The 14364-nt window shown below is 42.3% G+C and overlaps 2 protein-coding genes across 24 annotated transcripts in view; one reads left to right on the top strand and one right to left on the bottom strand.

Annotated features, from left to right (window-relative positions):
• tenm3 (teneurin transmembrane protein 3) overlaps positions 1-14364 on the bottom strand; it is a 1793546-nt gene that overhangs the window by 583453 nt on the left and 1195729 nt on the right. The window lies entirely within an intron of this gene.
• Positions 4406-10058, top strand: LOC134299552 (uncharacterized). Its single transcript, XM_062982717.1, has 2 exons — positions 4406-6465; positions 9681-10058. Exons 1-2 carry the CDS (start codon positions 4837-4839, stop codon positions 9786-9788), a joined length of 1737 nt encoding a protein of 578 aa, XP_062838787.1. The 5' UTR covers positions 4406-4836; the 3' UTR covers positions 9789-10058.

Below are 14364 nucleotides of genomic sequence, written 5' to 3'. Positions count from 1 at the left end.
ACCTCACAACTTCTGAGGATGCCTGCCATAGATGCAGGTGAAAAGTCAAGAAAGAATGCTTCTGGATCATGGCTATACAGCCTGGAAAACTCACAGCAACGCAGTGATTCCGGCCATGAAAGCCTCCAACAATGCACGCATATTCATCTCCTTTCCATCTACTTGCAAGTGCCTCCTTCTTCCCTGCACTCTCCTCCTTTGTGTGTGTGTTTTTAAATGGTCACTCAAGTGCTTACAAAAAAAAATTAAAAATCACTTGTCAAATGGCATCGGTGGAAATTGTTTCTAACCACTAAGTTTGCTTTGGGGGTTGTGCAGCCCAGATGTGGTTGAGGACAGTTAGATAAGAGATTGCCTAGATGAGACTGAAAGAGCATTAATGTACATAAAGAGGGGGCATAATTCAAAGGAGGAAAAAGAAGCTGCAGCAGCCAAAAGCTGAAAAAGTCTGGGGTGGGGGGTTGTTTGAGTCTTTCTCTTAGTCTGATTGGCTGAACACAAGGCGACAGTTAGGGCTTCCATTTGTTCTTTTTCTTCCTGAACTGGGTCAGGCTGAACAGCTGTTTCGGACTTCCTTTAGAAAACACAGCCGAGTGGGGTCATTTTCTGGGCCTCCCCTTTAGCCTCTGCCTTTGGGGCCTGTTTGCCCTGCTTATCTGAAAGCATTCCAGGGGAGCTGGGTGGTGTCAAGTTTCTCTTAAGGCCTTCCAAAGATAACCTCCCTCAATTTACTAATTGTCCTTTATACCTCTCTTAGGAGAACAACCTGAAAATATTCCTAGTTTCCACTTTCCTCTGGAGTCTGGAGGGATGGCTGGGTGGGTGAACTTTAACAGAAAGGAATGTTTATACAAAATACGGACCAACTGATAACCCCTTGGCTAGCAAAGCTGGCTGATCCACAGCTTCATGAAAGTACTAGGATTTAAGCCAATTAAATCGATAAATCGGTTTAAATCCAAACACTTCAGCTAAGCTGCATTCTGCAGTGGAGTGTTAGTAACTCATTAGTAAATTGGACGCATTAGTGAATAGGATTTTTTTTTTAATTCTGAGGTCAAGAATTACACGTGTAAATTTCAGAGTGCTGGAATATCCAGCTTACTGCATTGTTAGCAAGGATCGTCAAAGTTTACAATAACAAAGTCTTATACGGAAATATTACAAAGCTGCCAGAATACTTGGAAGAATTTCATTTGCTTGGCATTTAAAGCATAGCAATTCTGAAGAAAAATATTTTAACCTGATTTAATCTCGACAATGTCTTAAAATTAAATAATAATAATAATAATAATAATAATAATAATAATAATAATAATAATTTATTTATACCCCGCCACCATCTCCCAGAGGGACTCGGGTGGCTTACAAAGCACTCAAAGGTGCAATACACGAATACAAAAATTATAGAAACAATAACATGAAACAATAACAACCATAATATCTCACTTCACAAAAACCCCTGGTTAAAATCAGTAAAATACAGCATAGCTGCAGGTCAATCTTAGTCATGTAAAGTGCTTGTTGAAATCTATGGGTCCTCTCATATACAGTAGAGTCTCACTTATCCAACATAAACGGGCCGGCAAAACGTTTGATAAGCGAATATGTTGGATAATAAGGAGGGATTAAGGAAAAGCCTATTAAAAATCAAATTAGATTATGATTTTACAAATTAAGCACCAAAACATCATGTTATACAACAAATTTGACAGAAAAAGTAGTTCAATACGCATTAATACTATGTAGTAATTACTGTATTTACGAATTTAGCATCAAATATCACAATGTATTGAAAACATTGACTACAAAAATGCGTTGGATAATCCAGGACGTTGGATAAGTGAGACTCTGGAAAATTCACAGCAAACCAAATTTCTGGATCATTTCTTCATAAAATATTCACATAAGAGCCCACAAAACTACAAATAAAATCATTATACACATCAAAAATAAATAATTTGAAAACTAAAGTAAGCTACAGTAAAAGCCGTAGCTAGTGCCTAGGAATCTGGTATAATATTCACATTTTGCCTACCTTCACAAAAGGACCAAAGAAAAACACAGACGCGTTTACAGTTCTGAGGCGGTAAAGAATTCTATGTATTTCCAATTTTATAAAGTGGAAAAAAGAGGTGCACTGAAGTTGGGCCATAGCCAGAAAAAATGTTTGCGGGAAACCGGACTTTTTTTTTTGTTAATCATGAAGACTAATTCCATAACACAACATAATTTAGAAATTAGTCTCCATAGATAAACTTTAGTGGACACTCAAGACAGATAAACTTCAGTGGGCACTCATGGGGATTTTGTTAACCAGTTAAAATTCACGACTAGCCCTGCTCTGAAGCATAATTCAGAAGAGAGGTTACTAGTACTCTCAGGTACTTTACAGATCAAGGAGCAGGGATCCAACTTGTGTCAGATGGAATAATATGCTCTTTGGGGTAATGTCTGGATTCAGGCCCAAAAATAGATGCCACATTTCAGTGTTAATGGGTGCATTTAAACAGCTTAGACGAATGATTAATTACACATATTTATAGAGAGTCAGATCGAGTTTTAAGCTGCCTACCTATGGCACATGCCTTAGTTAATACCTGTTTCAACCACAGCAGTGTTTTTGAGAAACAATTTGAGAAAGCAGTTTGAAAAACATGGGTGTAGTTGAAACAGGTATTAACTGAAGTGCTTTGGACTTCAACTCCAAAAAAATCCTAGCCACTTTACCAGCTGTTAGGAATTGTGGAAGCTGAAGTCCAAAATATCTGAAGGAGCACAGTTTGAGGAACTTTGAACTACACTAATAAATGCTACCTTTTCAGGTGCTCAGAAACTTGCAATGCAGTCTAGTTCAGTGTTGAGGAGGACCAGTAGGGAGCATGTTATTCTCGTCTTGACAACTGCCAATCTAGGTACTGGTCTTTGTTTCCAGCAAGCCTATCTGAAAGAATAAATGTATGATCCTTGAGATAACACATTTTTTGAAGCCACCATTGGGAGCACATTTGGGAAGAACACAATACATTATCTCCTTGGTGGTTTCACCCAGATTTCTGGAACTTTATTCTCTGTGAAACAAGACTAACATGATATTTCTATCAGCGGGCAAAGACATTCTTATTCAAAGAGGATTTGGACCTTTAAGCCGAATTGCTGCTGGAGTTAATGTGATGGATTTTATTTACTTATGAAATAAAACAAATATTGGATACACTTTAATATGCTAATTATAATTACCCTGACAGGGCCGTAGCCAGACATTTTTTGGGTGGGGTTTTTTTTGAAAATTTGGGGGGGGGGGGTTTGAACCCCTGCCCCCCCCTCCCCACCTTTGCTACAGGCCTGTCAATATTTGCTTGAGATAGTGCTTGTAGTTCTGGAGGGACTCTTAATTTTTTTGCGTCTCATAGATTTAGCATGGGGAGTTGGTTAACCAGTTAAAATTCATGAGTAAACCAGGTTTTTTTTTTAACCTGAAAAATTTCGGGGGGGGGGGGTTGAACCCCTAACCCCCCCACCCCCGGCTACAGCCCTGCCTGCACACTATTTCATTATACCTACCTTGAACATATGTGTTCCCCATGTAGCCATTTTTGTCCCTAGCTGGATTGTCCTCCTGACAAAATCATTCCACCAAAACCAAGGGTTCCCTCCCATTGGTTCTCTTCTCCATTTTCTTGAACTTTATATCATGGCATCTGTGTTGCTGCTGCATTGAACAATGTCTGCATAGCTCTTTGAGCAGTGGCTCTATCATACAGAAAGAGAACTACATTGGTTGGAGCTACATTAACAATAGTGTGTGTGTGTGTCTCCGCCCCCAAGCATTACAAAGATTGCAGCAATGAGTTCTCCTTTATCCAAAGAAGTTGCCCACAATTGCCCTAGTGAGATATTTGAAATCAAGAGTATGTAAGACTTCAAAGATTAAAATCAACACCTTAAAATTACCTCTGAAAACAAATTGTAACTAATGGATATCTCAGAATAAGTGTAATGTATTTTTATTAGACGTCATCCATTAATAAGCCAGTAGCAGGACTTGATATCATCTACTGTTTTCAAACCATTTTCAAGGGCATCCTTGAATATACTAGTTTATACTGTCTGCAAAGAAAGGCTGTAGGGATTATCTTGTTCTCACATGTGAAAATGAGAAACAGATACATTTTTCCTCACCTGCAAAATGGTGCTTCTAAAGGGACAAGGCAATCCTGTATAAATTGAACAAACTTTTAAAAATGTACTTATTGTTTCATTCCTATTCTAGAGGTGAGATCTTGTTGGGGCTAACCAACTCTCAACAGGATGTCTTATAAACAATGTGTAATTCAACAAGAATTCTTCACACCCCTATTAAAATCATCCTTTGAAATGCATTGTGCTCCAGAAGATATTTTATGATCATACTGTCATGCAGCCAGATCCCAGGGCTGAATTTCCAAGCCCTGAATCTGACTTCATAACATAAACATGCGAGCACCTGGCGGGAGAAGATAAAATGAGCCTGGGAACTCAGGGGTGAAAGTATAAACAATTATAATTGCTGTAGTGTGGGGGGGATAGAAACCTTGGTGGAAATGTGATCCAGAAGGTGGGGTTTGATGATGATATTTGCGTGTGATATTACGTTGCATCAGAAGTGATAAAATTAGATGTATGTAAACATTAGGTCATTCTCGACTTTTCCAAAGTCATGTATTCTTCAATAAAGATTGTGTTTGAGAGCAGCTGTCTTTGATCTGCGTTCAGACTGGTCCTTTGAAGTAAGCCTGACATTAAAGTCGAGAATGCCATTTCTCACCCTCCTGCGGAATTCGCAGTGAAGTGATAATGAGCGAGGAAGAAGATCAAAGCCCAAATGAGGCAGAGAGGCCTTTGCAAGGGGCCCGGCCGAAGAGAGAAGAGACGCTGCAAGCCATAGCTTCCTCTACGGGGTACCCCAAGCCGAACGGCGTGACCCAGAGAATTCCCAGGCTCGGAAGAGGCGTCTCTGCGGCTGCAGAAACCAGTTGGGGATCTGGAGGAAGTATGCCGGAGACCGTGGCCCTGCGGTTATCCATCCTGGAAACTAATTTATCCAGGCTGTCGGAAACCGTGGGGAGATTGGTGCCATTATTGGAAGAGAATCTCCAGAAGGAGGCCAGCCGATATGGCGCCGAGAGAGAACCAAGCAAAGAAGGAGATTGGAGCCAGAGGGGCCAGCGGGCGTCAACGCAGAGCCCCGTGGCGGCAAGGGACGAGGGAGATGAGGAATACTGGCAGGAGCTGCAGTTCCGGGACAGCATGGCGCGAGAAGTGGAGCGTCAGCGAGCCCTGGGGACCCTGAGGCCGCCGTCTCCAACAGAGCTCCCAACCCCCCGAATGGGCGTCGGGGTGGAAAGGCCACTGGGGCCAGGGATCGGGTCCAGTGGATTCGCAGACGAAGGCGGAGAGGAGCGGGGGTCCCAGGAAGAGGAGGAGGATGTGCCGTACGACGAGGAAGGGCGAGATGAGGGGGCTACAGCTAGGCCAGTATGCGGATGGGCGGAAGAGCCGACAGCGGCGGCAGACTTCCAGGAGCCGCGCAGAATGACCACCGGAGTGGGGCGCGGCGTGTTCCAAGGAGCCGCCCGAGGAAACCTGATGCAACCCTTCCCCATGCCGCCCAGACAACATCAAAGGGCTGCGGAATGGATGCCTAGAAGGGAAGATCTCAAGCTGGAATACGGAGGGGAATCAGATGAACTGAACTTTTTTCTAATTAGCATTAGAGGATACATGGAAGACAACGCACACACATTTCCCTCCGAAGCAAGCAGGGTTCGAGCCATCGGCAACACACTAAAGCGAGGAGCGGCCAGCTGGTATGTGCAATTGCATGCCAGACGCGACCCATGCCTGAGGTCAGTGCCCCGCTTCCTCGCCGCACTGGAGAACCGGTTCAGAGACCGGCTAGAGCAATTGAGGGCTCGAGACCAGCTGAAAGGAATAAAACAGAGGGACAAAACGGTGCCCGAGTACGCAGAGGAATTCCTCCACCTCGCGGAAAGGGTACCGGAGTGGTCTGAAGTAACCAAAGTGGAACTATTTAAAGAGGGACTACGCCCCGAGATTTTCAGCTGGGCAGCGCACAGAGACGACCCCGAGACGCTCCAGGGATGGATTCAACTAGCGGGGCGCGTCGAATCTACCCTGGCCCAAGTAAAGCGCTTCAGGAGCAGCAGCGGCCAGCAAAGACCGGTGGCGAGAGGTCGAGGAGAAACGAGGAAGCAAGAAAGACCCGGAGGGAGGCCGGGGATTCCCTCCAGAGGAGACGACAACAAACCTAAACCGGGATGCTTTGTATGTGGGAAGACGGGCCACCGAGCAGCGGAATGCTGGGCCCGGAAGGGGGAGCCGCCAAAAGCCCCAAAACCCAAGCCAGCAACCGGGAGGCGTGCGGAGGAGGAGGTGCAGGCCCCAGAATCTTCGGAAAGATTGGTGAGTCGGGACAAACGCATGATAGTAGTACCAATTTGCCTCTCGGGGCTAGAAAATCGGGCCACCTGCAAGGCGTTTGTAGACTGCGGGTGTTCTAGGAACATTATAACCCCAGAATTAGCAGGAGCGCTGAAATGCCAGCAGATGGCACTTGACTCCCCAATTGCATTTTCGCAGCTAGATGGATCAGTCGCTGCTGGGGAAGTATCTACAAAGGAATTACGGGGAGTTCCATGCAAAATAGGCAAATGGGGAGGAAGAATATCCTTTGTGATAGCCCCTATTGCCACATACCATGTAATATTGGGGATACCATGGCTCGAACAAGCAAATCCTGAAGTAGATTGGAGAGGAAAAAGCTTAGCATTTAAAGAACAGCAGATGCAATGGGAGATAAGCAAAATTGCAGAAGAGGAGGACGAGGAAGACGAAGCAGGGGAAATAGACCCACAGCTATTGCCACCTGAATACAGAGACTTTGCGGATGTTTTCAATCAGAAAGAGGCCAGTAAATTGCCTCCCAAAAGAAATATAGAAGTAGGGATTGAAATAACCCCAGGAGCAGACTTACCAAAACCAAAAGTGTATCCCATGTCTGTGCAAGAGAAGGAGGAATTGAGAAAATACATTGATAAAAACCTGGCTCGAGGCTTCATTAAGCCATCTAATTCTCCTCTCGGGGCTCCAGTGTTATTTAGGAGAAAGAAAGACAATTCCCTAAGATTGTGCATTGATTACCGAAATTTAAACGCAATTACCAAGGACAATAAATACCCTATGCCCTTAGTCAAGGATTTAATTACCGTATTGAAGAAAGGGAGCATATTTACTAAACTGGATTTAATTGAAGCGTATCATAAATTAAGGATCAAACCGGAGGATACTTGGAAAACCGCATTTTCCTGCGCATTCGGCCATTTTGAATACGAAATTTTGCCTTTCGGGTTAAAAAATGGAAGCGGCTGCTTTATGCAGCTTATAAATGAAATACTACACCCGTTATTGTACAGAGGGGTGTTCATATTCCTTGATGATATCTTGATCATTTCTGAAGATAAGGAAAAGCACGTAAAATTGGTCCGGGAAGTTTTGCAGAGACTAAGAGAAGCAAAGCTGTACGCAAAACTGTCCAAATGTGAATTTAATAAAACTCAAATTGACTTTCTGGGATATCGGATGTCTCCAGAAGGGTTGGCTATGGATCCAGCTAAAGTAGCAGATGTGAAAGAATGGGGAGTGCCTCAAACAAGGAGGCAATTACAATCATTTCTGGGGTTTGCAAATTTTTACAGACCCTTCATAAAAGGCTTTGCACAAATAACCGCACCCCTTACAGAACTTTTAAAAACAAAAGGGAAAGGGGAGACAGCAAAAGTGAAAGCTCCCGGCGCCAAACTGAGTTGGACGCCAGAATGCCAAAAGGCATTCGAGACCTTAAAAGAATGCTTCACTGAAGGACCCATCTTAAAACACCCTGATATCAGGAGCCCTTTCATAATCCATTGCGATGCCTCAGACTGTGCGTACGGGGCAGTGCTATTGCAAAAGGATCAAAATGGGAACTTAAAACCCTGTGGATATTTGTCACGGAAGTTCAGCGAAACTGAAAAAAGTTGGCCAATATGGGAAAAAGAGGCATTAGCCATATTAAAAGCCTTAGAATGCTGGCGACACTTCCTCGAAGGAAGCGGAATCCCATTCGAAATTTGGTCTGACCATAAGAATCTCCAGTATTTAAAGTCTCCTAGAAAATTGTCCCCCAAACAAATCAGATGGGCGCAATACTTCAGCAGATTCGATTTCCAATTAAAGTTTTTTCAAGGGAAACAGAATGTCTTGGCAGATGCTCTTTCACGCATGCCTCAACACGAAGGCCTAACCACAGCAAAGGAGGGGACAATATTCTCTGACAAACAATGGGGCTTAGCTGTCAGGACAAGAGCACAAACCCAAAAGGAGGACACGGCTTTTGTCGAACTCGGCGGGGAAGATAACTGGGGAAATGAACTAAAACAGTCTTATAAAGGAGATCAATGGATCGCGTCCAACGCAGAAAAGGGGGACCAGAAGGGGGGATTTTGGTTTGTAAACAAGAAACTGTATATCCCAGCAATATTAAGGATTAAGATTCTGCATCGTTTTCACAACAACCAGAGCGCTGGTCATACAGGAATTACCAAAACAACAAAGGCAATAGCAAAACATTGTTGGTGGCCAGGAATGAGGAAGGACATAAAGAATCATGTTGTCCAATGTGATGATTGTGCCAGAAATAAATCGGGAGGAGGGAAGCCTATGGGATTGTTACAGACAGTAGCGGAACCTACCAGGCCTTGGGAATGTGTAGCTATGGACTTTGTGGGAGAACTGCCAGTCAGCAAAGGACATCGTTATGTTTGGACAGTATTAGACCTGTTTTCTAAACAGGCCCACTTTATAGCACTGACGAAGCTACCATCGGCTGAGAAACTAGCTGAATTGTACATAAACCATATTTACAAATTACATGGATGTCCAAGTAGAGTAGTCAGTGACAGAGGAGTACAATTCACAGCAAAATTTTGGGAAAAATTCTTGGAAATGCTAGGAGCAGAAAGGAGTTTAAGTTCTGCTTTTCACCCCATGACAAACGGGGCGGTAGAACGTACTCAGCAAACGCTTGGGCAGTTCCTTCGAATGTACTCTAACATGAGACAAAATGACTGGTCTAGGTGGTTGGCGTTTGCGGAACTAGCCTTTAATTCAACTATACATTCAGCAACAAACAAAACCCCCTTTGAAGTAGTTTACGGGTATGAAATACAACCTTTACCCCAATTGCCGAGGTGGACAGAAAATGAAGGAACAGAGGCAGGGAAATGGAAAACGCAAATGATGGAATGTTGGAATCAAGTGACTGCATCGTTAAAAGAAGCACACAAAAAGTATAAAACGTTCGCAGACAGAAAAAGGGTGGAAGGCGATAAATTAGATAAAGGAGATCTAGTGTGGTTAAGTACCCAAAACATCAAATTGGGGTTACCTTCAAGAAAACTGGGCCCCAAATATATTGGACCATTCAGAATACAGGGGGTTATCAATGAAGTGACTTTCCAATTGGCATTGCCAAAAAGTTTAGGGAAAATACACCCAGTCTTCCATCGCAGCTTGCTGAAAAAATATATGGGGACTTTAGACAAAATGGACCCATAGAGTTATTGTTTGATTTGTTTCAGGACTATGGTGAAAGAAGAACCGAAGAGGAGGACGAAGAAAACGGGGGCGCCATGTCATGCAGCCAGATCCCAGGGCTGAATTTCCAAGCCCTGAATCTGACTTCATAACATAAACATGCGAGCACCTGGCGGGAGAAGATAAAATGAGCCTGGGAACTCAGGGGTGAAAGTATAAACAATTATAATTGCTGTAGTGTGGGGGGGATAGAAACCTTGGTGGAAATGTGATCCAGAAGGTGGGGTTTGATGATGATATTTGCGTGTGATATTACGTTGCATCAGAAGTGATAAAATTAGATGTATGTAAACATTAGGTCATTCTCGACTTTTCCAAAGTCATGTATTCTTCAATAAAGATTGTGTTTGAGAGCAGCTGTCTTTGATCTGCGTTCAGACTGGTCCTTTGAAGTAAGCCTGACACATACATTGAGGTTTGGGGCTTTCTTAATAGTGACATCCCAACTTTGATATATTTTATCTGAAAATAATATTAGACTCCTAGCATTAGATTATTTACCTGCACATTATAAATGGACCGCCTTGTAGCTTTTATATCCTGTCTTTAATCATAACTGTTACTGCTAGTGCTGTTATATTCTGTTAATTTTAGAAGTAATGTTTCTCTAGATTGCTGCACACCACGGGTGGCCAACTGCAGACTTTGCAGTGCCACTTTTCACCCCTCTGAGCCCTGGAGAGCAACACTGGCATATCTGACATAACAGGAAATGATGTCATGTCACTTCCAGTTACATGCTCAGCCAATTCTGGACTGATTTTGGCTTTGTTTAAAAGGCTGGATTTTTTTTCTTTTTAAAAAGGCTATGTGATTGTTTTTAGAGGTGTCAAGGGGTCAAAACCTCCATGTTCTTTGGTGGGTTTGGGTCATTTCGGACATTTGGAAGGGGGGGGGGGGGCTTATGCAAAAAAAAAAAAATGACTTGCATGCTTACAGTGGGTTGCAAAATCATGTCCTCCAGTCTCTGTATTACTTTCTGTCCGCCTCTATTGCACATCAACCTGCAATGTAAATTTGAAGGGCAGAGTGTGAATGTGCTTGTGTGTATGAATAAATAGGCAAGCTATATTGAGTCCAAGTGGCACTTTTTGAGTTTTGAGGGATTTTGTGGTCAAGGTCACCTTGTTTTGTAGTGGCTGTAAACCATTACTGGCATATAAATTGGCAAAAAATACCCATGATATTTTTTCTAGAAATGTTCTCCCTCAACTAGCTATACAATGTGCATGAACATGTGTTCCATTTTGGAAGATTTGAAAATTGGGAAACCATGCTCAGCAGCAGATTCCCAGCAGATAGGCTCTTGTGGAATATTAAAGATCTTTTCACATGAACTACTACAACCTTCCTTCCCTCCTGCCCACTCTTCAGTGTAAGGGGGAAATATACAGTATTTATGAAGACACTTCAAATACCTATGGAGATTTTCCCATGGGTATTCATATGTGGTAGTCTTGGTTAATGCAATGAATGGGACAATACAAACTTTCTAAGCATTTACAATTATACTACCATATTTACACAATTCTAATGCTCACCTTTTTTTTTTTACTAAATTGCCTTCACAAAATTAGGGTATGCATTAGACTTGTGTAATATGGTAATTTTCTTGGGGGTGGGTGGGTGGGGGTTCCGGGTTTTGGAAATTGAGGTCCACATTAGATTTGATGGCACATTAGAATCGAGTAAATATGGAATATTGTGCAACCAGGTCATTTTGCTTGCTAGCAAGGTTCCTGCTATTCTGGCAAGCAGCTGCTGCTGCTCTGCCCAGTTCTTTGAGTTAGTCTCTGGCCACAGCTGATGGCTCTATCTCATTTGGGAGGGGAGTTGCTGCCACCACACGACCAGTTTCAGTTGCCAATGTTCCTCCTCTTTTGCATGCAGATGGCTGTCTTTCCTTTGTAAAGGTAGAGGTGGCAATACAGCATCCCCTGCCTTTTCAGGATGCATATATGCGAGCAACGTGACAACTGTATCCTCGTGGTGGGAGGACTGGATATAGTTCACTTCATCTTTTAATCCTTCTTCGGCTGGGAAGCCAGTGAACAGCACCACTTCATTGGATATTTGCACCACTGGAGTGGAGGAACAATGTGTGTGTGTTTTTTTCATCTCTAGTGCCAGGAGAGCTTCAGCTCTGCCTCATAAAGTGTATAAGGTGGGAAGGGACAGTTTTGATATAGTCTTATTGGCCAGCCTCCTTCACTATCCATACAATGAGAAAAAAGTTGCCCTACCTCCTTTCTTGACATTGAGACAACATACCTCCTTTCTGTCTGTTCTGTTCTGTCTTGTCTGTCCAAACGGCATTCAATGTTTGCCGTGTATGTGTACTGTGATCCACCCTGAGTCCCTTTGAGGAGATTGGGCAGAATATAAATAAAGTGTTGTTGTTGTTGTTGTTGTTGTTATTATTATTATTATTATTATTATTATTATTATTATTATTATTATTACTATTATTATTCTGTCTTTGTAACGCTAAGAAGAAAAGTGCTGCATTATTTATGATGCATTCCATTTTAGTTAGTTCAATATATAAAACTAGCTGTGCTTGGCCACGTATTGCTGTGGCGAAGTATGGTGGAATGGGAAATAAAGTATTGAGGAATTGGTGGTAGTTAAGGTAAAGGGTAAAGGTTTTACCTTACATTAAGTCCATTATAAATGGGTTATATAGCTGTGTGGAAGGGCCTTGAGTCTACACTGCCATATAATTCCGTTCAAATCAGATAATCTGTATTTTATAGGCAGTGTGGAAGAGGCCTAAGTGAGGCCTAACTCTGCCTGTCCCCTGGGCTGAGTGGGTTGCTAGGAGACCAAGTGGGCGGAGCTTAGCCTTCTAACTGGCAGCAATTGGATAAAAACAATTCTTCCTCTCCTTCTAATTAGGACTTTATTTTTGTTTTCTTTTTGTTGTATGAACGTAGAGGCATGGATGACGGGTTGTGCTGCCAAGTTTAGTGTTTCTGGGATGTGTAGTTTTGTTGTTTTGTCCTAGGCCAAAATTTCATTACCCTTTTATATATATAGATAGTGTATTTACTCAATTGTAATGAGCATCATTTTTGACTAAATTGCTTAGTCAAAAGGAAGATGCACATTACATTCAATGGCACATTACAATCATGTGCCCTAAACCTTGCTTATGCGCCTTTGTCAGGCTGAGACTGGAGAACTTGCCAGCCTCGGCCTGGTGAAGGAGCAGCAGCTTCCCAACTGCCCCCATTAAGGCCATCAAAGAGGCCAGTTGGGAAGCTGCTCCCCTCCACAAAGCTGAAGCTGGTGATTTTGCTAGTCTTGGCTTGGTGGGGGTGAGGTGGGAGGCATTCTCATTCACACTTCAGCTGGAAGGCGAACGAAAAAGAACCCTTCTCTTCCTTCCTAGCTGGCTTCACCTCTCAGGGAGGCAAAGGAGACCCCCCCCCCCCAAAAAAGCTGGCTTGTCCCTAGCCTCTCAGCTGAGAGATGAAGGAGAAGCTGCTCCGTCTCACCCCAAGCCAAGGCTGCAATTGGAAGTTCATTACTTCTGCTTGCACCCAGCTGGGAAGGGGTGCATTACATTAGATGGCAAATCCGGTATTTGTACTGTGCACCTCAAAATTGAGGTGTGCATTACAATCAATGGCGCACTAGACTTGAGTAAATATGGTAATATACCAATCAATTAATTAATTAATACATAAAATAATGATTTTTCATTACTTTTCAGAATGAAAAATAAGGCTCATTACAACTAGGATTCATTCACAGAACTGAATACAAGGTATATAATGCATAGTCCACTGAATTAAATGGGATTTCTGTGGGTTTGTATTGTATACTTAAAGTTACACTTCTTCTTTGACTACAATATGTTTTGGGAGAAACACCTAATCCTCATCACAACGGACCATTAACTCCCTTAGTACAGAATGCAAAAACTGTGTCAAGTTCAACTTCCAACTTGTTGAATCCAACAAAACAATGTAATGAAAGGTCTGGTTTGAAAGGCTGATATAATTCAATTATTTTCCTGGTTGTTTTTGTTGTTGCGTATAAAAATGTCATTTTAGTAGCTATTTAAGTGAAATATAAATAAAATATTTTTTACATTTTTTTAAAAAAATGTGTTCATAAAATAAGTAGAACTTGGAATTGCTTCTTTCAAGTCTATTCCTTGTCAGTCTAGCTGCAACACACTCTGTTCCGTCTGTCCAGGGGAACTGTTTCTAATTGATCTGACATGGAATTTAGCAGGAGATGTGTATGTTGCAACCCAAGCACCATCCCTGTATGCTTTGTAAAGTGATCACCACATGGGCCTTATTTGAAATATTTGAGGTTTCCATCTATTATACCTAAGCAAAACTGAACTGCAAATTCATCTCAAATTTTTATTTCCTGAGCAATGAATAATTTTGTGTGTATAGAGTAGTACACTTTATTAATGGAGGACTCATTCTTTAAAAATTTGAACAATGAGGAAAAGCGTTCAGAATTATTTCCACTTATTTACGCAATTAAAACTCTCTACTATTATCTTGGGGATTTAATAAAGGAAGCTTAGCTAAATGGAATGTGCCATACTGGAAGCTGCTAGTTCTAGACAATAATTCATTCAGTGCTACTTATTTTGGGGAAGGAGCAATTATGCACCCTAAAATTTTACTGATTGGTTCC

Source organism: Anolis carolinensis, chromosome 5 (assembly GCF_035594765.1).
Source record: "Anolis carolinensis isolate JA03-04 chromosome 5, rAnoCar3.1.pri, whole genome shotgun sequence".
Lineage (NCBI taxonomy): Eukaryota > Metazoa > Chordata > Lepidosauria > Squamata > Dactyloidae > Anolis > Anolis carolinensis.
The sequence above is the reverse complement of the archived record's forward strand: the minus strand, read 5'-3'. Positions and strand labels throughout refer to the sequence as shown.

Excerpts from the sequence above, each read along its gene's own strand:
- LOC134299552 (XM_062982717.1), top strand. The coding sequence starts at position 4,837 with ATGAGCGAGGAAGAAGATCAAAGCCCAAATGAGGCAGAGAGGCCTTTG. Across the intron at positions 6,466-9,680 it reads CAGAATCTTCGGAAAGATTG|GACTATGGTGAAAGAAGAAC; the intron begins GTGAGTCGGGAC and ends GATTTGTTTCAG.